The sequence below is a fragment of the Plectropomus leopardus genome, chromosome 17, assembly GCF_026936395.1.
Source record: "Plectropomus leopardus strain MGB_pleo_1.0 chromosome 17, ASM2693639v1, whole genome shotgun sequence".
NCBI classification, from domain to species: Eukaryota; Metazoa; Chordata; class Actinopteri; order Perciformes; family Serranidae; genus Plectropomus; species Plectropomus leopardus.
Window position 1 is genome coordinate 25,446,747 of NC_142192.1, and position 23,785 is coordinate 25,470,531.

The 23,785-nt window shown below is 41.1% G+C and overlaps 1 protein-coding gene across 3 annotated transcripts in view; it reads right to left on the reverse strand.

Annotated features, from left to right (window-relative positions):
* Positions 1-23,785, reverse strand: part of epha10 (EPH receptor A10) — a 433,571-nt gene that overhangs the window by 132,178 nt on the left and 277,608 nt on the right. For all 3 annotated transcript variants that reach the window (XM_088090045.1, XM_088090046.1, XM_042506084.2), the window contains 2 exons: positions 19,882-19,946; positions 15,970-16,642 (listed from right to left, as the gene is read on the reverse strand). In XM_088090045.1, the coding sequence (XP_087946171.1) occupies positions 15,970-16,576 (607 nt within the window). In that variant the 5' untranslated portion in view covers positions 16,577-16,642; positions 19,882-19,946. The remainder of the gene's footprint in view (positions 1-15,969; positions 16,643-19,881; positions 19,947-23,785) is intronic.

Here is a 23,785-nt window from a genome sequence, read left to right on the forward strand (position 1 = left end):
TTTCCTGGATCCTCAGTCTGGTGGTTATTTGAGGGAGTGCAGTTTAAATGGGACCTATTGTGCTCATTTTTAGGTTCATACTTGTATTTCAGCCTGTTACAAAGGCCACAAGCAGACAAGGACAGCGTTTTAATCTGTGTGGGCTGTTACAGTATAGACACGGGATAGAGAATGAGCAGTTTGTCATGCGCTTTAAAAAGTTTGTCATGTTAGAAATTGACAGAGACAGCGAGAGAGAGAGAGAAACAGAGAAACTCACGAGAGGTTCAGGGGCTGGGAGTTTTGTTTTGTTTTCTTTTCTTAAGAGACACTTCTGAAAAGATTTGATCTGCTATTCAGAAGGCCAGTTTTCCTCTTTGTTGCTCAGTGGCATAAGCACATCACAGGAAATTAAACAACATAAAGAAAAGACAGGAAAGCACTGTGAGTTTCATGCTGTTATCTCAATTTCTGTGTGTGTTTGTGTGCACTGTGATAGTCTTAAGAGAACCAGTTTAAGTTTCAAAGTAATCTAAAGGAGACTCGCATTGTGTTAAAAATTGTGGTGACAGTAAGGTACAGAAAAGGGTATTAAGGGAACTATGCATAGTAAATAGCAGGGACACTCAGCTTGCTTTGTTTGGGGGGCACTTGACTGGCCTGGGGCCAGTCACAGTGGCTCTATACATGTTTCTAGAATTTTAGGCCATTTTTCAGATTTCAGGATCTTTCTCAGATATAAGGATGTTTCTAGGTTTTTATAACATTTTTTAGGATTTTAGGACATTTTTGGGATTTTAGGATTTAGGGAACTCTGTCAGGGGGTGTGGGGGATCTTCCACTAGCACTTTTTTAATTTAAAAAAATGAACAAGCTCTATTTTGGTGCTATTTTATGCACTCTGGTACCTTATGTGTACTAAAAGTAAAAAACAGTTCGCAGTGTGAATCACTATTTTCTACTGTGAAATAAGAAATGGTTGGGGGGCCATCGACACCCTATCAGGGGCCAGATTTGGCCCACAGGACCTAAATTGAGTATCAGTGGTACAGGGTAAAGCAGTGGTTCTCTTGACCTCTGTTGTTAACGTGAATAATTTTACAGAAACCTGAAGGGGTAAAACTAGCCAGCATTTCACATGAAAAAAGCAAAGATTACAGAAAAGGAATTTCAGCAACCCCTGCCCAACTAATGTCCCCAATCTCTCAGTGCACCAGTGGACCAGAGGCTCTGCAGGAAACCTCAATACCACAGCACAGTGGAAATGTCACCCATAACACTCGCCTCAGGATGCCAATCACTTCACATTGCTCCCCACCGTGACTGTGTTTTGTGTGTATATGTGTGTGTGTCTGAGAGTGAGAAAAAGACCAAGGGACATGTCTATGTGTGTAAAGAGAGCATGCGACAATTATTGATATAGTGAACGCATAAAATCCCCCAAATCTCTACCAGAATATAAAATGAGATTTAGCCAAAGTGTATGTCGAGATTTATGTTTTTGTGTTTGCGCTCAGTGATGTGGGAGCGTCTGAGTGCTAATGAGCCTGTCCATCCAAGGGGATTATGGGTTGTCTCGTCAATATGAGGACTACAGGTGTTTGTGGAACTGTGCACGATTATACATCAAAACAATGAATGTGTGTATGTGTCAGTGTCAGAGTGTGTGTGTGTGTGTGTGTGTGTGTGTGTGTGTGTGTGTGTGTGTGTGTGTGTGTGTGTGTGCTGGCTGGTAAGCAGAAGACAGAAACAGATGGAGTGGGTTATGGACAAATAACGCACGAGCCTGTGAGAGAGTGGGAGTAAGCCCATGTCTGAGCACGCATATGTGGTGTTGTTTGCTTCTGTGCGTGTATGTGGGCGCGCATGTGCCGCACATGAGCGTGTGATTATGCAAATGTACGTGTCCAAGAAATCCCGGAGTACATCTACATGCATATGTGAGGGCGTGTGCATTGGTGTGCGTGCATGTAGGGGGGAGGTTTTGGAGCGCAGAGGCGCAGGTGTCCCTGGAAATGGCATCTATTTTCATCGGGATGTGGATTCTGTGTTTCAGTGTGTACGAGGGAGGGCGCATGATAGGGAGGGTGATGACAAATGACAACAAAATGAGGGAGGCAGGGGGATGGAGAGCCAAGCTGGCACAGGCTGGCATGCCAGCCTCGCTGTGCAGCCGGGGGGAGGGGTGGCCCTCTATCCTCGCGGCAGGCCCCTCAGCCGAGCTGTGAATACAGAGACAACAGCCGGCGCACGCGCAGGCTCGCACGCACGCATGCTCGCACGCACACACACACACACACACACACACACACAGGCCCATGCGCAGAGTGGCAGCAAACACTGATGGCATAGCAGCCTGTCTCATGCAAACACACATGTATGCCTTTGTACAAATGCACAATAATGGTGTGCAGGTTTGTGACATTCACAGTGTATTTCTAATCAATGACACCTCCTTGATGAAATTACTAGCCTTTACGTTATGTAATGATGAGCAATTTAAGGTCATGACTCATTAGAGTGATATGATATCTTTAATCTTCAGAGTGCCAATCCAAACCATTTTTTTGGCATTCTTAGCAGTCTGGACGGGAAAAAAACACATAATTGTGATTTTTGCTAATTTAATCCAAACCACATTTGGAGGTGGTTCGAAATGTGATTCCAATAGAATTTCTACAGATGTCTGGACACTGTGGCTGCTTACATGGGATGTCTTTGAACACAATAAACAATTATGACATCAAATCCACAGTGACGGAAGTGCTGAGGAGTTCCTTGCTGCCACTAGCAGAGTGCTAAAGAAGACAACATGTGGAACAACAGTGCATGGACAAACAACAAAATAAATATTTAGAGGGCAAAGCCATAGACCTCCATTTCTTATGCTTTTGCATTGGAAGGCTGCATCACCAGCTCTGCTACATAATTTTTGATGCCGATGTCGTAAACATAGGAACCCATGCACATAGGTTAGTGACGTTTGGACATACAAAAGCCATCTGATTACTTGCAAATAACCATGCCACAGATCTGATTTACGAAACCAATCTGTTTTTTCTTGCCTGCAGTCTGAATCTTGAATACCTAAGAAGTCAAGTCAAAGGAGAAAATGCTTTGCCACTTCGAGACTTGTTTAGTTTAAGTGACTGTTGGAGAGTTTCCAGGCATTTTTAAACCTTTTTGGATAAATCACATGTTAATGTCATATGATGGTTGTTCAGCTCATTTGTGAAAGGAAAGCCTCTGGGAGTAGTGCCAGTCCGGGAAGTGATTTCAGCAAAATGGTGGCAATCAAAATTGATACCTGGCTAATCAAGAGTTAGCCAGGTACCACTTCTGTGAAGTGTTTTTTAAATTATGTACTTAATCCCAAATATGTCAGTTGTGTCTAAACAGAGAGCGAGAGAGAGGAGCACACACAGAAAAACACACAAGTAGACAGACAAAAACTTTGTGATTATGAAAGAGCAGAGGAAGGGAATCACTGACTGCAGCCTTTGAAAAAAATACATTTTGGTTTTGACAGAAATAGTAAAACACCCAAAAGAAGTACTGTTAGGTATCGGTACAAAATTTCGGAAACTAGCAGTATTGGTTCAGAGGTAATGGTACCCAATCTTAACATGTGACCTAATGACTTATGTCACTTCACCATGTGGACTTTTTGAAAAATTTAAATGCCAGCAAATACCTCACCAAGCAGTAGAACTGGATGAGCTGTTTTACATCCTCCAAGACTAATTCTGCAAATCCATTCACCTTTGACTCTGCACTTCTAGATACATTAAAGATATTATTTTTTCATTTCCCTTCTGTGACCACTGTGAGACCTGCATGTTAAAAATAATTACAGCTTTAATGCCATTCCTGTTAAGACTTACTTTTGAATGAGAGCACCTTTGCGTGCACTGCTGCGCTCATCGTCTTTTGACCATTTTGACAGAATAAGTACGTTTCTCTGAGGTTAAGTGGGGTCGGACAGATCTATAGACTGATCCCACATCAATTTTGAAAAGATGGAAAGTTATTACTGGAGGCTGAATGGGGATGGAAAGAGGTGATTGTGTGACAGCAGGGCAATTGCTCAACAATGCCTTCTCACCTACCATATATCATTTTTAACAGAGGGCAGATACAAATGAATATCAGCCAGGTAGCATGCACATGTATGTGTCTGCTTATGTTTCTTGTGTGTAATTCCCAGTCTTTCTACTCTGTTGGGGCTAAAGAAAAATAACTCTCTGTCAGCTTCTAAAATCCGTCTCTACATGACATGGCTGCACGTTTACAATGACACGAAAACAGTGGTAAGCAGTCTTGGGTTCCAGCGTCCCTCTGCTGTGTCACTTCAGGACACAAAGACTTACACATTCTGACATAATCAGACTTGGAATTTATTTTCAGGCTCAGAGGCAGCTTGTCCTCACCCAACCTTTGATGTGTTTCACCCAGGATTCACAATCTGTAGCTTATCTGCAACCGTGGTCCAAAATCACGCTTGTCATCGACCCTCGGAGGCAGCGGTGATGTGATTCGAAACTACATGGGCTTCTCTTTCTACTCATCATTTCCTGTCTTTGTAAACAAATGATTGTGTTTAGGGCTAATTGAGACCATATTAATCTTTACACCTTCTGTGCATATTTTCCCATCAGTTGCTATCTTAATTTTTCATATTAAGATGGATATTGATATTGTCACTGACGGTTGTCAACACTGACCGTGTCTCTTTTTTTATAAGTAAAAGCTGCATTTTCAGTTACATGTTGATGCATTTTCAGATAATCTAACATCTCTAATGGTTATTTAGCTCAAGATGTAGTAGAATCTCCCAGCACGAAAAAGGAACTCTTCAAACCCAGCAGGTTGGAGAGATACTGTCAGGGGAGCACATTTTCACTTAGGGATGCTGCACATTGAAAATGTGTAACATTACCTACATTGTTGATTCTATGAAGCATCGGTCTAAAGAATATGCATTTCCTCACCTCAGACATATAATTTCTCTCTGGACCGCATGTGCCAAATTTCTAATATTTCATTTTTCATGGTGCTGGATATCTCCCTCTATGCTGAAGCCACTCACATCCCCCGTGAAATGATGCAATGGTTGCCGTCCACGCTATAACTTAAAGGTCCCATATTGTAAAAAGATCAATTAGAAGACCTGGAAACACTGACCGATCAGATCAGACTGGTTTCTCTTAAGGAGACAGACGCTAAAACAGAGTGTTTCAGACAGAGGCTGATTACAGATACACTATGAGGAAAAGTGATGTGTTTTTTAAGCATTAAAACATGTAAACATGTCCTAGTAGACACCCCAATTACCAGTATGAAAGTGAAAATGAGTATGATACAGGTCTTTTAAAACTTGAAACTAGGCTAATTTATGGATCTAAAAAGCAGCTCCAAAACTGTCCTTGGAGTTTTCTGGTCTTTCTCAGCCTGGTCAGCCTGTCCGCAGTGTTGATTGGCTCTCACTAACTCATTTTCCCCCAAGTCTAGCTGAACATTACACTTTCAACTTATGTGATGATGCTCCCACATCAGATCAGATCTTTTTTGTCACAGACTTTCCGACAGACACCTTACATGCTGTTCAAAATTTAAATTAATTGTTCAGTGACCCCCATTAGTTATCAAATGGTAAACAGCCAACTTCTTACTGACTGTTACAATCCCTCAGGACCCACCTTCCCAGGCCCATGTGTACTGTTTTCTCTGGATAGTTTTCTCAAAAAAAAGAAGAACAATATTGTTAAGTTAAAATAACATGCTTCTTCCACCATCAGTCAGGTAAATGTGTTTTGTGGGAGAAAAAAAATGATGCTGTTAATCTTTCCCTCATTGTTCCATTTTTATTTATATTTTATTGTCCTCTCTGTATATAATTTCCACTTGCTGCTGCAAAACACAATTCCCCAGCAGGGATGTATCCAAATTTCTTAATAAGCTGGGTTACAGTTAAGGTTTCTACCTGCTGATTTAATCAAAAACACCTAAAAAAAAAAAAAAAAGAACATATAATTTAATCTCCTGCAGTGAGTAATATTACAGTCCCCCACATCTACTGTGGTCCATTGTGGCAAAATTGTAGTTGTCCTAGAATCAATATGAAATCCCTAAAAAACAAACAAAACTAAGAAGAAAAGGTAGAACTGGCGTGACAAGGAGGAAAGCTGTCTTAGTGATCTCTTTTTTACATGCCTTAGTAACATCACACCTGTCATATATGTGTATCTAAGCGTTTCTCTTTCAGGATATTTCCCTCCTTAACTGAATGTTGGATTCAGCTCAGTGGTCATGAGTGAGGCCGGGAGAAATGAGGCTGTCATGTCGGTTGAGTTAGCAACATGATTAAGCTGGATGCCAACCTTTTCTAACTTTGATGCATTCATGTCGGCCGTGTTTAATTCATGAGTCTGGTGTTAAAGATTGAAAGTGGTAAGAGGAGGAAGAGAGGAGAGGGAAGGATGGAGGTAACACGGAATAATTCGCCGGTTTGTCCCACCTTGTTAGTGATTCCGCCCGTGGCCAAAATCTTTCCGGTTTCACTTCCTCTTTTCATTTCTGTTCTCTTCTACTTACAATGATTGGCACTTTTTTCTCTCTTTCACATCTTTCCTAGTTTTAGGCTTCCAGCTTCCTCATCTTGACTCTCATTTCTTCCTACTTCCTCCCTCACATTGTCCTCCCTATTTTCATTTACATGACCAATCCTCCCCTTTCTTTTCGCCCATTCCCATCTCTCACAGGCATCTCCCAACACCACCATTGTGTGCGTTTTAAATCATCCTCCGCTTTTACAACTCATATTTTATGCATTCAGCTTTTATGCATAGCAACTAACAAACAACAACCGCAAGAATTCTCCTCTTTTCTGCATCGCCGTGTACTCCTTCCTCCTCACCCTCCCCCCCTTACATTTTCATTTCCTTCCATAATGTCCTCTGCTTTCGTTTCCCCCCCTTTGCTTCCTTCCTTTCTCTCCTTGTCTTATTCTCCCTTGGTAAAGCAAGGCAGAAGAAGGATGAATGCTTGGCCTCCCTCCAGCTCACATTTTCAATAACCAAAGGACATTTTAATGGTCTTTCTGTGAGTGAGCACGCGCATACAGGAGCATGTATGTCTATGAGGGAATGAGTGTGTATTTGTACCCACTTGTTGTATGGCTGGCCGGCTGAATAAATACATCAGATGCTGGGCTCAAAAGAACACATTTGTCTTTCTCTCAGGAGATTGTGAATTATTTAAAATGAAAGCTGGGGGAGAGGGATGACTAACAGGAGTGGGTGACGTGGCTGGAGAGGAGAGGGGTGGAGGGGGGAAGGAGCAGATGGGCAGCAGTGGCACAGAGCCAGGGAGAGCTGGTATGAAGTAAAGGGGTGCAAATAAAAAAAAGTGTGATAAAAGAGAGAAGGGGCATGAAAGAGGAGTCAGAAGCTTGAGAGGGAAAGTGGGGGTGGTAAGTGATAGCTTTGAGAGGCTTTTGTATAAAGGCACAAATCAGTCGGAGGGAAGCAGGGACAGGAAGGTTTAAGAAAATAAAAGTCAAAGAAGAAAATACAAGGCAACGTCTGTCTGAGACAAAGAGAGTATGGGAGGACATGACAAGAAGTGACAAAAGGCGGAGGGGAGGATGAGTGCGACAGAGGGAGCGACTTTAGAAACATATGATTGGCCACTGGTGCCAAATTTGAGCACACACACACAAGTGGACACAAACACACACATCAGATGAATCTCTAAGCTTCTCTGGCAGATTTCAGCCTGTTAACCTGACTCACCCTGCCTCACCCTGTCTCACCCAGCCACATGGTCCCCACATGGGGAAGCAGAGAGGGGCGGAGACAGAGAGAGACGGCAAGTTAGAGCAAATATTGAAAAACTAGACATACCGCCACGCAGTTGTATGCCTCTGTGCACCAATCAAGTTGCACTTACAGTTTATATCCATGTTTGTGAAAACATGGATGCTTCACACACAGAGGATCTATACAATCAGCACCGTTTCAAGGCGAACTCCCAAGGCTCTTGAGCTATGGCCAAAAACATGTTTTATGAGGTCACTGTGACCTTGACCTTTGACTACTAAATTTTAATCTGCTCATTCTTGAGTCCAAGTGAATGATTGTGCCAAACTTAAGGAAACTTCCTCAAGGCCATCTTCAAATTGTGCGTTCACAAAAATGAGATGGATACAAGGTCACAGTGACCTTTGACCTTTAAACACCAATTTCTAATCAGCTCATCATTAAGTCTAAGTATATGTTTGTGTCAAATTTGAAGAAATGTCCTTAAGGTGTTCTTGAGATATCACTTTCACTAGAATGAGACAAATTCAAGGTCACAGTGACCTTGACCTTTGACCACCAAAATATAATTAGCTCATTATTAAGCGAACATTTGTGTCAAATGTGAAGAAATTCCTTCAAGGTGTTCTGGAGAAATTGCGTTCACAGGAATGTGCCAGACGTACTGATGCATGTACTGACAGACGTACTGACAGACGTACTGACAACGGACAGACGGACAGACGGACAGACGGACAACCTGGAAACACAATGCCTCTGGTCTCGGCCATCACGGACGCGGAGGCATAAAAAATACGGGAAAAAATATTGAATCAATTATTATTATAGTGCCTATTTAACCCTTAGTGCCTTGTCTTCACTTAGTGACTATTAATTCTTGATGTATTTGTTTATTTATTGAACTTATATTGCGCATCATAAGGAGTTTGCAGTTTTGTTGTATGCTTGTTCATATGATGACAAATAAAGTTCTTCATCTTCCTTATTATGGAAGAAAATCAAATAGAGGGAGAGAAATAAAAAAGGAAAAAAGAGAAAATGAGGAGGTAGAGGATGAGAAAATGAAACTAAGAGAGGTTTTAGAGGAAGTTAAGGAGGACTGCTGAGATCAGTGGGATAGAAATTAAGTGCACACTTCTTTGGCAGTGTAGGGAGTGCACGGGGGGTAAATGGGTGAGGGAAATAAAGAAATGGGGAAAGAGGGAGGAGAAGGAAGGCGTGTAGTAAATTACAGAGGGAAGGAGAGCAATAGGAAGGAATCGCAGGGTGGCGAATGTGCCTGGAGCCGGATTGTGGAGCAGCAAACAACGGAGATAATAAGAGAAGCTGCTGAAGGCGCGCGCTCCACTCAGTAATTACATAGAAAGAGCAGCCTGGCTTAATTAGAACAGGATGGAGCTCATGAGTGCGACAGAAACACACATAAATACACATGAAACATAGCATTTGTGAGGAGAATTATTAAATCATTTCTTTTTACCCTCGGTCTGTTCGTGCTGGTGGCATTTCATAATGAGATGGGAGAACATGTGTGCGCTCATCACGGCGAGTACACGCACGCGGGGTCAAGATATACGGTAACAACGCTGCGCGTGCACAAGTCTCGCTGACAGAGAGCCGAGGCTTCTTCATCACAGTATATCACTTCTAACTGCTCTGTTTATTTAATTCCCTCTTCTTTTCCTACACCTTTATTACACAAGAGGAAGCTGACTAGGCACATATGCTAATTTTCAATAACACCCTCCTTCACATTTACACTCCTCTTCAAATTCACAATTAGGAGCTGGTCAAGTGCCACCGCAGTCTTCCAGTCCTCCGAGCAACTGGGGATTAAAGTGTTTCTCATTCATTTTAGGCGCCAGGATTTCTTCCTCCCAGTCATTCTTTCTTTTTATAGTTTATTTGTGGTAACTCAATTTAAAGAGACAAAGCCAGGGGAAAAGAATAACAGAATCTGAATGCTGCATGCATTTTCTTGTTAAGGCTTTCTGCAATCGGACATTCATTCAGTTATTATGCACAAAGCAGGAGAATTAAGAATCTCTTAATTCCCACAAATTTACATCCAAGACCTATTTCTTATGCAGCTATGTTTCCTGTGTCTGTTTCTTAATCAAATGGGGCTACAACTGTGTGTTTGTGTATGTGTGAAAGTAAAGAAACTAACACATAGCTACACATGAGTTTAAGTATCCCAGCATGCATCGCATTGGACTTGGTGTATTAGTCCCACTTAAGGTTATCCAGTGCGAGACATGGTTAAAATGTAGGTGAATTCATGTAAATGTGACACCCTCCGCATCATACCTTTTGCTGCTAATAAAGCGTGCTGTTCTCTGGTGTTAGTGGTGTAAAAATCACATTACGTCTTTTTGTATATATTTATAAACTGGTAAAAAGCATATACAAATGTTTTAACGTTCAGTGTTAGGTGGATTCTTTTTACAAACCCTCTGAGATTTTTTCATCCTACCTGTGCATTTTCTTATGTTATTTTTTCTCCAGCAAGCAAACAGGTATTGCCTGGACTATTTGCTGTATCTTCTCTTAAAGGACTTCTTCACCCACAAAATGATAATCTGTGTATCTACCTCTATATCTATTACCTACCCCATGTTACACTGAATTTTTGAAGAAAACTTCAAAAAAATGTTCAAACGTTTTTGATCAATTTTAAGTTATACACGCCTGCATGTAACAACAACAAAACAAAAAGTTTCATTTGTCCAGTCATATGCCCACTACTTCCAAGACACATTTTTTTCCTGTAAAACTTTATTATTTGAAACACTTTCTCAAAAACAGTCTCAGGCAGGGACAAGTGGCATCCACTACCACACGCATGCATTTGAACTGTGCTCAATGGAATTCATGAGCAAACGCAGATTGCTGCTCATGTGCACTACTCGCATGCATAGGTAAATAGTCCGGCTTTAGTGAAAACGTGTTTAGGAACTAGTGAATACATGAGACTTCAATGACACAACATCAGTTGTGTAAGAGTTTGTAAACTGATGTTTTCATTGTTTTGCTGTTGTTTAACATGGACCTCTTTTCTTCTAATTCATAAAAAATCTGTTTATTGGAAAAAATAAACACTGTTTACTGTTCACTGTGAAGGCATGCAAGAAAAACAAAGTTTTCTTTACAAATGAAATGCAACACAGGATGAGTCACTGATATATTAATTGTCATTTTGCAGGTGAAGTATTCTATTAAATAAACATATCTTTAGCATTAAAGAGCAGAAAATTCTAGCGAACATAGATCATGATAACAGATGCTATAATCTGACATAATCCGGTGTTGCCTGTGTCTGCTGTGACTGTTACACTGTGTGTGGTAATAATCCTCCTCTCTACTGCATGACACTATCTGCTCACACCATTATCAGTAGCTACTCACTGGCTATTCAATATTATTGACCTGCAGCGAGACGCTTAGTGCATTTGGTCTCACACACTAACACAATTAGGACCCAGGAGTAAATAAGACGTACTTACAGGGCCTGTATACAAACACAAATTAATTGAACATTACGGTTACGTTATGATTTGCTTGCTTTGCATTCATCATATCATGTTTCACGGCAGTGTGTCATGCAGTTCCTCCACAAACACATACAGTCAGCGTGACTATGACACACAAAATCACGCCATCCGTTTATACCACATACACACACAGACTTTTTCTTGTCCAAAAATTAAATCAACCGGGGTGTGTGTGTGTGTGTGTCTGCTGTGTAGTTGCACGTACCACAGCATGCTACTGAATGTGTGTCCTTACTCTATGTGTGTGTGAGCGCTCCCAGCGCAATTCCTCAGTTTAGTGGAGCATTACGGCTGATCAATAGCTCTGGTGCAGTGGGAGATGTCGGGGTTGGGGCTGCATATTCATGCCATTACAGCTGAACTGAGGAATGAGACAATACAAGGGAAGTTATGAGTGTATATATATATATATATATGTGTGTGTGTGTGTGTGTGTGTGTGTGCGTGTATGTATGGGTAGATTGCTTTTAGGGGATATGACAGGCCCTGTCACCTAGCAGACCACACCGTTACACACTAAACTGTACCAAGGGAAGGTCCACCACCGGATACAGCGTAAGATGTCTCTTTCTCCGTCTCTCTCTCTTGCTGGGTTTCCTGTCTTCATTGGTTCACGTCTGGACTTCACCATTCTGGTCTGCAACACCGTGTCCTGCTCTCCCTTTACTCCTGCTTCTCCTTCAAAAGTTTTTATCCTCCTGTCATTCTTAGAAATCACATATTTTTCCTCCCCTCACCTGCGTCTTTCCTGTGTTTCTGGACTTCATTACTACTCCGCTCACAGTGTCTTTTCGTCAGATTTTATCGTCCTCAGCTCGGTTTTTATTGTAGACAAAGCATTGTTGGTAATTACAAAAAGCAGGTCAAGCAACACATACTTTGTTTGCACACAGACCAACTGCCAATATCAGTGGGCAGTGCTTATCTCCAACTGTCAAACACTTACTGTGGGTAGAGAAATTCTGCAGCGCAGCCAAAGTTCTGCATGACTTATGATCAGCAGAGTTGATTCCACCAACGTTCCTACTGATACTTTTTCCCACTTCCACACAGATCCTTGTTATCAACTGCTGGTTCCTCTAAAAAGCTGAGAGTTGCTTCTGTCACTCTGTTTATTCCAAGTTGTTTCTCACTTCCTCTTACCCACTTACTGTTTTGTTTTTTTACTTTATTTTGTACTTTGTTTTTTGATAAAGTGCTGTGTTAAACTCATGTTTGATAGCATATGGGTTTAATTAAGGTTACATTTATTTATGTTAAACATACATCCGAAAACTAAATAAATAAAATCCCAAATCTGAAAATGCTATCCACAAAGCCATAGACTGTATCTTTGTAAACTGCCTGTGTACAAAAAACTGTACAAATGCCACAACCTAAGTTAAGTATTGGAAGCACCAAATCACCTGCCCAGTATTAAATAAGTAAAATGTAAAATATGATTGAAATATTATGGGATAATCAAAAAATTAAATAAGGTAACATATATATTTATTAGTTCAACATTTATAGAAATATGCTTATTTTCTTTCTGAGGAGGAGAGTTTTTGGGCAGGTAGTATATTGATGTTATATTGATATTGTGCTATGAGACTAGATATTAGATATCTAGATATTGTCTTGGATTTTGAATACTGTATTATGGTGAGTGTTGTCTTTTAATGTTTTTCCTGATTATTTATCAAAAATCTCATTGTGTAAATTTATTTTGTGAAAGCACCAATAGACAAACCTACAATATTGTCACAATATCAAGGTGTTTGGTCAAAAATGTCTACAGACTGCCCCACTCTAGCGGTCAAGTATCAGATCTGTGCAGAGCACCAGAACAAGAACACCGGCAGTATGATAATAAGATCCAAAACATAAAACTCACTCTTGGTGGTTATTGTGACATAAGAAAGACTTTCAAAACAAGCAAAGTCATGCAATGCCACTGCCACTGTATAATGTAAACACACATTTGTTGTTCACTACGTAGCATTACTGTGGAAAATAATAGGATGCATCCAATGGAAATGTCAATAGTGAGTTTACAGAGTCCTTTCAGATTTTGATGCGTCGGGGACGCAGGACGCATACTTGGCAACATCATTGTAGTGTGATGGATTTTATGCCTCATTTTCACTGCAGATTCTTCTTTTTTAAATACAATTTTATGTGTGAGGAATGAAGTCTGATTTTTTTTGGTGTGTATGCTGTGTTTATACATCTGGTCTTACATCTGCCATAGACATTCTTCCACCCCCTTTTTCACTCCATTATCACCTCTGTTCACTTCCAACACTGACTGGAACTGTATATATTTGCCTCTATACATATTAATCCTCTGTTTACCTCACTTTTCTTTTATCTCTATTTCTTTTCTCTCTTTCAATATCTTTTTTTTTTTTAATTAATCACTATATCAGCATGAGAACGAAGCAGGATCAATAGTTCAGATGTTCTGTTAGCTCCGTGTCTGTGTTTATGCAGTTTATTGGTATAAATATTTATTGCAATGAGCTCAAAGTGAGGCATGTTATCAAGGTCTCAACTTGGATTAAAAAAACAGCTGTAAGTCAGTACTGTATATCACACCCATAAAAACACACCATTGGCAGAAGAAGTTAATTTCCAAATATAGCAATCAGTTCAAACCATCAGACAGAGCAACAACCCAAGAGTTCAGCACTCCTACTAAATTATCTGCACAGTCTGCTGTCCAGTGACTCCAACTCCCACGTTGCATTGCACAACAATGCAAGATGGTGTGTGAAAGCTAACAGCAACAGTCAGGCGCTCAAAGTGCCGCTGCTGTATGAGCAATGGGTTGTGACAAAAGCTTCCAATACTGTCCCTCTCTGTTTACGTCAGAGAGAAACACCCCACACCACCCACCGGCTTTACACTGACAACGCTCCACGTACAGTAAGTGTGTGTGTGTGTGTGTGTGTGTGTGTGTGTGTGTCTGAAGGCAGTTAGGGCTACATTCAAATGTTAAAAGAGAGGCTGTGGTGTTAAACTCAATAGGGCACAGCCGTCTGAAGAACATTAGTCACCGTGTTCACACTTACACCACAGCGCTCAGACCACTCAGCCGTACGCTTCACCTACCACGCCTCACATGTCGATAGGTGTGACAACACTCTTTGGACGTACTCATGAAACAAGGTAACATTACGGGTAAATCGAGGCCTCGGCACTGATGTCAATGTCAGCGTTAAACAAAAGCAGAAATGGAATGAAATGGAGTGAGAACTTCTGTACTTCTATTGTCCACTCTGTATCCTTCTCCTTGCCTTAACAGTCGCTAACAGCCCTTTTTTCTTCATTTCGCCTCTCGTTTCCTGCTCACATGCAATTATTTCTACCCCTCTCTTTTTACATGGATCACACCTTTCCTTTCACTTGTTTTCCTTCTGTTATTTTAATATGTTACAAATTTAAGTTACAAAGAGGTGAGCTTCCCTGACCTCTCATTCCTAAAAATTCCCGAAAGGTTTAGTGACGAGGATTTAGGGGAAATATATCATATAATATATTGGCAGAAATGGCATGTAATATACATAAGTAAGTGTGTTTTCTTTATTATATAATCGCCTGAAAATAAAAATTGTTGTGTTTTTGTTGCCTTAGATTGTCTACAGAGATTGACATGTTGCACCACCACTTTTGTATCTGCCAGCATAGTAGTAGAAATTGCTTTATTCAGTGTTTTTACCAGATTCTATCACTGGGTCTGTTTGTTTTAGAGAGGAAGAGACCTGTAGAAATAATTCAGGTCCCCTTAAACACCTCCTGAATATCTGGATCTGAAGTTTTCGGAGAAAAAAGTTGAGCAAACATTAGCTGGTGTTAGTTGCCCATCTCTGACATGCCAAACAGCATCTGATTTGTAAAGTGAAACTGCTTTATTCAGTGTTTTTTAGGGATGGGAATCATCAGAAGCCCCATGATGCAATATTATTGCGATTTTAAATGTGTTGCGAGAACATATACTGAGATATATTGCAATTGAATACCCTTTTTCAACTGTAAATTATGTCCCTAAAGGAAAATGATATTGGGATACCACGCTGTATCAATTTTTAGCCCACCCCTCGTGTTTTTACCGAATTAAATCAGCTGGTTGTTTTGGTAGGGCTCTGTGGATAATTTGGCTCAAATGAAAAACTTCTGTACAAAAAACACTGAGAGAAGTTTTAGCTGGTTGCAATCTGCAATTCTAAAAGCAAGATGCCAAAAAAATCTTCCACAGGGCTCCTTTAAATAAAGCTGAGCAGTGTTGGAAACGAATCATACTGTGCAGATTTTTGTTTATGATTCGGCAAAGCTTTTGGGGCTTAAAAAATACACAAGAGTTCATTTTAAAGCTGGGTATTTTTGCAGTGTTCTCACTTTCTGTTTCACTCTCATACTGAAGAAATTGTTGAAAATTGTTGAAAAACATCATCTTCCCTCCCTCCGTCTCCTACCTTCACATCTGCTTTGTAAACATTTCTTTGCCTTGTTCTTTCATTTTTTTCGTTAGTTCTCCTTTCCTCACACAGTCCCTTTCTTGTTCTTTTTGCTCCCTCTGTGCTTTCTGTTCTCTTTCATCTACCCATGCATCCCTCTATTTGTTTATTTCCTACCTTCACAGCTGCTGTGTCCCTCCTCGTAGCCGGCGCTGCAGCTGCACTTCCCAATGGGCACCAGCCATTCCCCCTCTGCGCTGCAATGCATCCTGGGAGGGCTGTCAGCATCAACCTCAGAGTTGTTGACGCAGGTGCCTCGCACCTCTACCAGCGTGGCGAAGGCTGCTTCAGCCACCGTGTCAGGGAACACTGCCAGGTTCTGGACGGTTGCTAGGCAGCGTTTATAGTACACTCGCACAGCGACCAGGGCCACGCAGGCGCCGACATCCTGGAAAGCCAAGTGGAAGCCCTTGCGGTTGAGGTGGCCGATCTCGCGTACCTCTGTATTCAGCTTCATCTTCCTCTCGCCCAAGTCGCCCTGCGTGAAGCTCTCATCTGCAGCGATGGTGTCGATCTTGGTGTAGCGGTCTTCTCGGGTCACACCCCCGAGGTCCCTGTCTGACTCGACGTAGAGGAGGTTGAATGTCTCCTTGCATGTGCCCGCCACACCAGGGATGCTGTTGCAGTCACGCAGTGTGAACTGGAGCTCCACGAAAATACGCTGGCCACCTCGGCGCGCCACCCAGCCAGTCTGCAGCCAGTTGTTCTGCTGCGTGGGCTCCATCACGTTGCAGACCTGGTATGTCCGGATAGGCTTGTACTTCTCATCGACACCGCTGATCTCCTCCCACTGTGGAGGGGAAGAAGGAAGAGAGAGAGAAAGATTATAAAGATGCACAAAGGTGGAGGTGGAGATGCAGAAGTAGGATGAGAGAAAAGAAGGAGAGAACACAAAATATGCAAAGACAGTTGATGATATTGTTAAAACAACAGAGGAAACTGGATTTACCGCCATGCTGTTGTATAGTTTCGTGCATCAGTCAAGTTGCACTTACAGTTTACATCCATGCCTGTGAACACATGGATTCTTCACACGGCTTCCCCCGACAGCACAGAAGATTTATGCAATCAGCACAGTTTCGAAGAGGGCACCCAAAGTACTTTATGAGGTGAAGTTGACCATTGACCACCAAAATCCAATGAGTTCATCCTTGAGGCCACTCGATCATTTGTGCCAAATTTGAAGAAATTCCCCCAAGGTAAAAATATTGTTTTCACAAATGCAAGGTAACTATGGCCTTGATCTTTGACCACCAAATACTAATCAGTTCATCCTGGAATCCACTCAAACATTTGCGCTAAATTTGAGAATATTCCCTCACGTTGCTCTTAAGATATCAAGTTCCCAAGAATGAGACTGAAGGGGTCACAGTGACCTTCACCTTTGACCTTTGACAACCAAAATCAGTTCATCCTGATTGATGTTTGTGTTAAATTTGAAGAAATTTCCTCAAGGCATTTTTGAGATATCGTTCACAAGAATGTGCCAGACTGACAGATGGACGGACGGACAGATGGACGGACAACACGAAAAAATAATGCCTCTGGCCTCGATTATCAGCAGTGGGGAGGCATAGGATCAGCGGGGAGTTTAGTGATATGAGGGAGTAAAAAGACAGAAAACAAAGTGACGCGAGGTGGGCGGGAGGCAACGCAGATAATGAAAAAGAAAGTCAAAAGTCAGACAAAGACAGAAAACACTCAGTACAGGTTAACAGTCTAATGACATAATATGTTGAGTGGGTGTGTGGGTGCCTGAAAAAGCATCGGCACTCAGATTCTTTAATAACGTCAGAGAAAATGACAAACTGCACAACCTCAGTCATTACATCAGCCTTGAGTGGTGTTTCTGAAACCCTGGGTCAGACCTTGCTTTTTCAACCAGTTTCTTTTCATCTCTGCCGCCTTTGTCACTAAAAGTAATGGCATTTGTTAGGCATGTTTGTTAAATATTGCCGCCTACGCTCTGCTGCTTCACTCGAAAGAAATTGTAACATAAAAGGGTTATACAGTAAGATGAATCTAAGATATTAAAAATGAACGGAGGTAAGTGTAAACATGGCATTATAAACAACTTATTTTCATTTAGTCTCAACACTGGCAATGAAATACAGAAATATTTATAGAAACCAATTTCTGTTAACATTATTCCAAAAATGACTGTTATGTCATGAATTCAAAGCACTTTTATGGTAAGCAGATTGCACTTAGGGCATTTTTATTATAAGGACAACTGATTCGTACTATGCCCGAGAACCACCCCCCTTTACATTAGTAATGTTTTTCTGTCATCATACACAACTTTTTTTTTCTCTACAATGTGTATAAAAATGTCCCACAGATGGACACTGCTGCCCTGGGGACCGTCTTCAGTGGGGAGCAGTGGAACAGCAAAGCAAACCTCTGCTGCGGGCCAGACCAGGAGCAGCCTGCTATTGGCCGCAGAGCTCTCCACCTACAGCTTCTGCTCCAGCTGCAGGTCAAATTCTGCAGTGAAGCCAGATTGGTTCTCATCTGCCGTCTTAGATAGAGGCATCAATTTATATTGAGACTGTTTCATAACTTGTTAAAAACTCCTCGTCAAATAGCAGTCCACTCTCTGTTTTGGTAAAGTTGTTGTTTACACCTGACGCGTACCACACCAGAATACACAAGAACTGTAACTGAGACCAACTTATAAAGTGGGCTCTGGCACAGACTAGCATCCAGTGTACCGCTACAGTACACAGTGTTCACACTCATCGAACAAACAGGACTTTGGGGTCGAGTGCAGCCCTGGGTCCCTGATGTATAAGCCCCCAGTTCACTATTGTAGGTGAGGGTTTGGGGTCTAAAAATATATTAATCATGGAAAAGTTGATTTTGTATAAAATAAAACATAAGGTTAAGTTTGCAAAACAGTTTGATAATCTGAGCACCAAATGAGGATCTTGCACATACACCACACACAACAAACCAAATAGTGACAATAGGACATCTGTGATTGTAATGTGACATAGGTGCAGGTGTTTTTCGATATGAATATGAACTAGAAAGCAGTGATGTGTTTTTTTTTCTTAAACTGTCCAAGTTGCAGCAAGAACTTCACTGGATGATAACAGGTACTGTTGCAAGATGAATATAGAAGAAAAGGTGTGCAGTGGCCCTTTCACCAAGTCACCATCTGTAACGATGCGTCATTCAAACAAACTGTAACTGAACTGAAAAGCAAAGGACACTTCACATCAGACACTAGAGATAAACACCTCTGTAAGTCAGTGTATTGTGTCTTCGGGCATTGTTTTGTCATGAAATGTGCCCCATTTATATTTTACAATGTATATAAATCTTTTTGTATGAAATCAATAAAGTATTATTAAAAGTGTAATGTGATAAACTGCACTACTGCTAAGGTGACTAAATCAAAGTGGATGCAGTGTGTTCTCTCACAGCTCTATTGGGGAACGTAAGCGAGTCTTACAGGTCCATTAATCTTAGATTTAGCTTTGCATGTGGTCCAACAGCCACTTCAAGCTGACAGTGACTCACAATCTACAATAAGCAGTGCACACGTGTACACTGCTACTTATATAATGGACATTTTGAGTGTGCTGTGCATGGAAAGGCCAAACTCCAGGTGGGAAGTGGGTGACAAATTGCTTATTCTTTAAAAAAGGCTCCTGCCTTTGTCTCGCAGTCATAACTTGGCGCTCAGGTTTTTACAAGCCCAATCGATCGATACAGAGGGGGACCATTTATCTGTGGCAGCATATCTGTGTGGCTGGTTTGGACACCGCAGTATCCTAGCCTGCATAAGCACCATCGATTAATGATAATGATGAGCTGTGGACTGTAGGAGAGAAGAGAAGGCAAGGTGGAAGAGAGAGGAAGTGAACAAAGAGTAGAAACAGCATGAAGAAGGAGGGATGAAAAAGGGGGAGGTGTGGGCCAGCTGTTAAGCAAGCAGCTGTGTTGTTGAGCCGAGCGAGTGAACAAGCATGTGTACAAACAAACATAAAGACAATGAAAAATGCAAGTCAGCACACTTACTCCGTTGGGGGGATAGGACGTCCAGCCCAGCTCTGCCTGAGTCTCTTTAGAATTCAGCAGCACCACTGCAGGAAATAAAGGGGAAAAACAAACAGAAGCACAGAGGTCAGTTTAGGAAGGATTATAGAGCCTGTTTGCATTTATTTTATCTTGTCCGTATAAATAAGTTCGTCAAAAGTGTGCCACGAGTGCATGTCAACAAAACACGTTAAAGGCTACAGAGTAGTCTTAAATTTAACAATGTAAGACAACAACATGACACAATAAATCTGGAATATTGAAAGCGGGCCATTAACACAGAGGCAGGCTTGTCAAAATCTGGTGAGGGTGAACGTATCCTTTGATAAGTGCATTAATACCATCTGTTGAGGACTTAAGCCAGGCAAAGAGTTTTCCATCATCCTTTGGCTTCGGCAGCAAAAACACACCAAAGACCGCACACAAAACAAAGACCGCAGGGCTTTCAAAACAAGCCCAGAGACAAAGAGGAGTGCCCCTCAGTTAGCTTTCAATGGCGCAGCAGAGAGAACACTGTACTTAAAGGTCTGCGCTCCATGTGTTTTCCTTTCAGCACCACGGACAGGGAGCAGCTCTGAGTCTGTGTTCAGCACCATGGACAGCTTCACGAGACACAGTGGTGTGAAGGCAGAAAGAGCTCAGTGCTTTATTTCGGCTTTTAGCATTAGCTGCTCAAATAAAAGACACAGCGAGGTGAAGTTTCCTAAAAGGAGCATCTAAGAGTTAGGTTACTAACTAAACATGTTTTATGTGTGAGTGTTTCTTGTTTATGTTAGAAATATCTCACTAAAATACCAGTCAAAGGACATTACTACATTTACATTCCCTTTATTACTTAGTTTAAGTAAAATTTTGGGCTACTTTATTTAAGTAGTTAGTTGTGTTATGCTACTTATTATTCTACTTTAATATGTTTAGGGGGAAATGTACTTCTTGACTTCTATGCATTCAACTAACAGGTATAGTTAATGGTTAAATTTACCTCCGAAAAATGTATACATCTATATGTTGCTTTATTTTCTTATCTTTGACAATTTAAGCACATTTTGTTTCTGAAGTATCAATACTTTCACTAAAGATACAGAATGTAAAGCAAGGCTGAAACTGATGTGTTTTTCATGTGTAATTAATATGATGTTGGCTTAATCCTTTCGAAGACATGTCTACAGAGACAGAAAACAGTGGGAAAAAAGGTCTCCGTCACAACTTCCCAGAGCCAAAATTTGTTATTGTGTCCAACCAAAACCCAAGATATTCTTCTAACAGAAGTAGAAACAGTTATTGGATAGTTAATCAAAAGTTAAGTGTAAACTATTCCTATAACTGATTAATCATCTCTGTCATTTCTAAGCCAAAAAGGAAACAAATATTCTCTGATTACAGGTTCCTAATATGAAGGAACAGCTTTATCTAAATGCAAGTTACATGTATGACTTTCAAGACTTTTTTAATACCACTGGGCATTAAATGCAAAATCAAAACAAACAAAACTAAAGAAGAAAACTAAAATCATGAACCTACACCAAATACATAAGATTAGGGATAATTTTGCCCTAAAACGTGATTTATCTCACAGAGACGAAGGGAGAACAGAACTACGAAAGAGATTATGTTTTTTTTGTTGGGTTTTCTTGGCAGTTTATGTTTCTCACTCTGCATGTGGGATCCCACTGCCTTGATTCCCATCGTGCCAAGTTTCAAAAGCCTTTTGCATAACATATACTGAGCCTAGGACACATTGTCTTGTGCCAGTTTTATCCATGCTGTGAAATTTTGGTCGAATAGCCAATTTTCATTGAATTTGCACTTACGCATGTCGCCCAGGGTACAACAACAAGTAGTTAACAGACACTCTCACAATCTCGGCCGACAAAAAGTAAGAGTTGTTTGTTGCACCATCTTGATCTAGGTGACAATAATGTGAGAAGCATTCGGTAAATTCTTCAAAAAAAAATAAATAAAATAGATGTTACTTATTACTTTGATATTTTACAATGCAACATCAGGGGAAAAAAATCATAAAATCACACTTCCCATGTCTGAGCATTTTTAAGACTTTTGAAGCTGATTCAAGACATTTTAATACCAGTTAAGGCCTCATTTTCTATATTAAATGAATTTAATCCCTATTAAGACTTTATAAGGATCTGCAGGAACCCTGTTCAATAAGTCATGTTGGGTTCTGAAAAATTATAACAGACATTTTTCATAATTTTGGGACATGAGAAAAACACAAAGATTGAGTAATTAGGAGAGAATATTCATCAAATTAATAAAACAACTTTAGCTGCATCTGAATGTGTCCACCGCTGAAAAATATCAGTGATTACAATAAAAGGCATCACCTAATACTTATGTACCCTGTTCAAACCAAAGTTGACACAGCAGCCAAGAAGACAGAGTTCAGTCCTCATGATGTTTTTGAGCAGTTAGAGTGAGAATAGCCGTTGTTTCAGACTCAGTAGTATGCAGCAGGCGTGCATGAAATCCATCATCAGCACATTTATCTTAATCTATAATGTAATATCAACATCTGTAGCGGCATATGGTGAGCTGCATTACCGCCTCATTTTTAAGGGATTTTGCTGACATTAGAGTTACCCATGCTTTAAAGCTCGTCTGCTTAAAAAGACCCACTCCTGTACCCCCCGCCCACCCACACACACACACACACACACACACACACACACACACACACACACACAGACTTTCAGGCTCTCTTGCAGTGTTACACCTACAGCCTTGAGGCAGTATGAGTCTGACAACCAAACAAAACCATTTTTTCAGCACTTTGAAGAGCACCCTGTGCAAAGGCTGCTATTTTCCATCCTCCAAAAGTGCTACCTTCACTCTTCACTGTGTTACTTGGCTCTAACTTTTGTTTTCTGCTTTCACTTTCAACAGTTTCAGGACCCTTCGAAAATAACCCGCGTGGTAGAGTCTTGAGGAGGCATCACACTCCTTGATAAGCATCCATTTCTCCTCATCTTCAGCAGCGCTGGCGACTTTGATCTCATACCCACTGCTACATGACAAATACTTGGCTGTATATACATGAATAACTGGGCACATGGACGTCCTGGTGAGCAAAGAGTAGAATCCTACGCAGTGTGACTCACGCTGTGGGCCTCATAAGATGTGGCAACTCGGGACCTGTAATCTTGCTGAGTCATGTTTCTACAGGGAGGGGATGGACTCGGACACAAAGATGTGCTGATGTTCCAAAAGCGAAGAAAGATTTTTGATGTTTTGCAGTTGTACAGAGAAGCAGGTGTCGAAACGAACCTGTCGATACACTGGCTGAACTTTTTACACAATCCTGCCTATCACTTGCAGAAAACTATTTTCCCAAATATGTTCTTTAAAAAATCCCTCGGCCATGATTCAGGGGGAGAATATAAATACAAGGTTACATAAACGTTGTTTGAGGGTCATTTTAATAAAAGACTTCAGCGTCACCACAGTTTGGACAGCCAAACCCCTGAGAGGCCAATGACAGTGAACGGTTTTTCTTAATTTTCAGCTTGAAAATGAGACACTGGTGCCTTGGCTTCAGCGCAGGAAAGCCTCAACGGACCATGGGAGATCCTTTACTAAACACTTAACGTTATTATTTTTTGGGTTAACACTGCCGGGTGCCCAAAGCATGGTTCTGTGGTTAGCTGATAACATAGAGGCATTTGGAGAAGATTAGAGTGGGAGAGGCCAAGGGTGGTGGAGAGACACTGAGAAAGGCTGAGGCGGGAGCTGAAGAGAGAAAATAATCAGAGGAGGGTGAAGAGAGGCAAGAAAGGGAGCCAACTTGAAAGAGAGAAAGACAAAAAAAAAAGTGAAGTCGGCAAGAGAGACTGAAAAACAGGGAAAGGAAGAGAGAAAGGCACACATG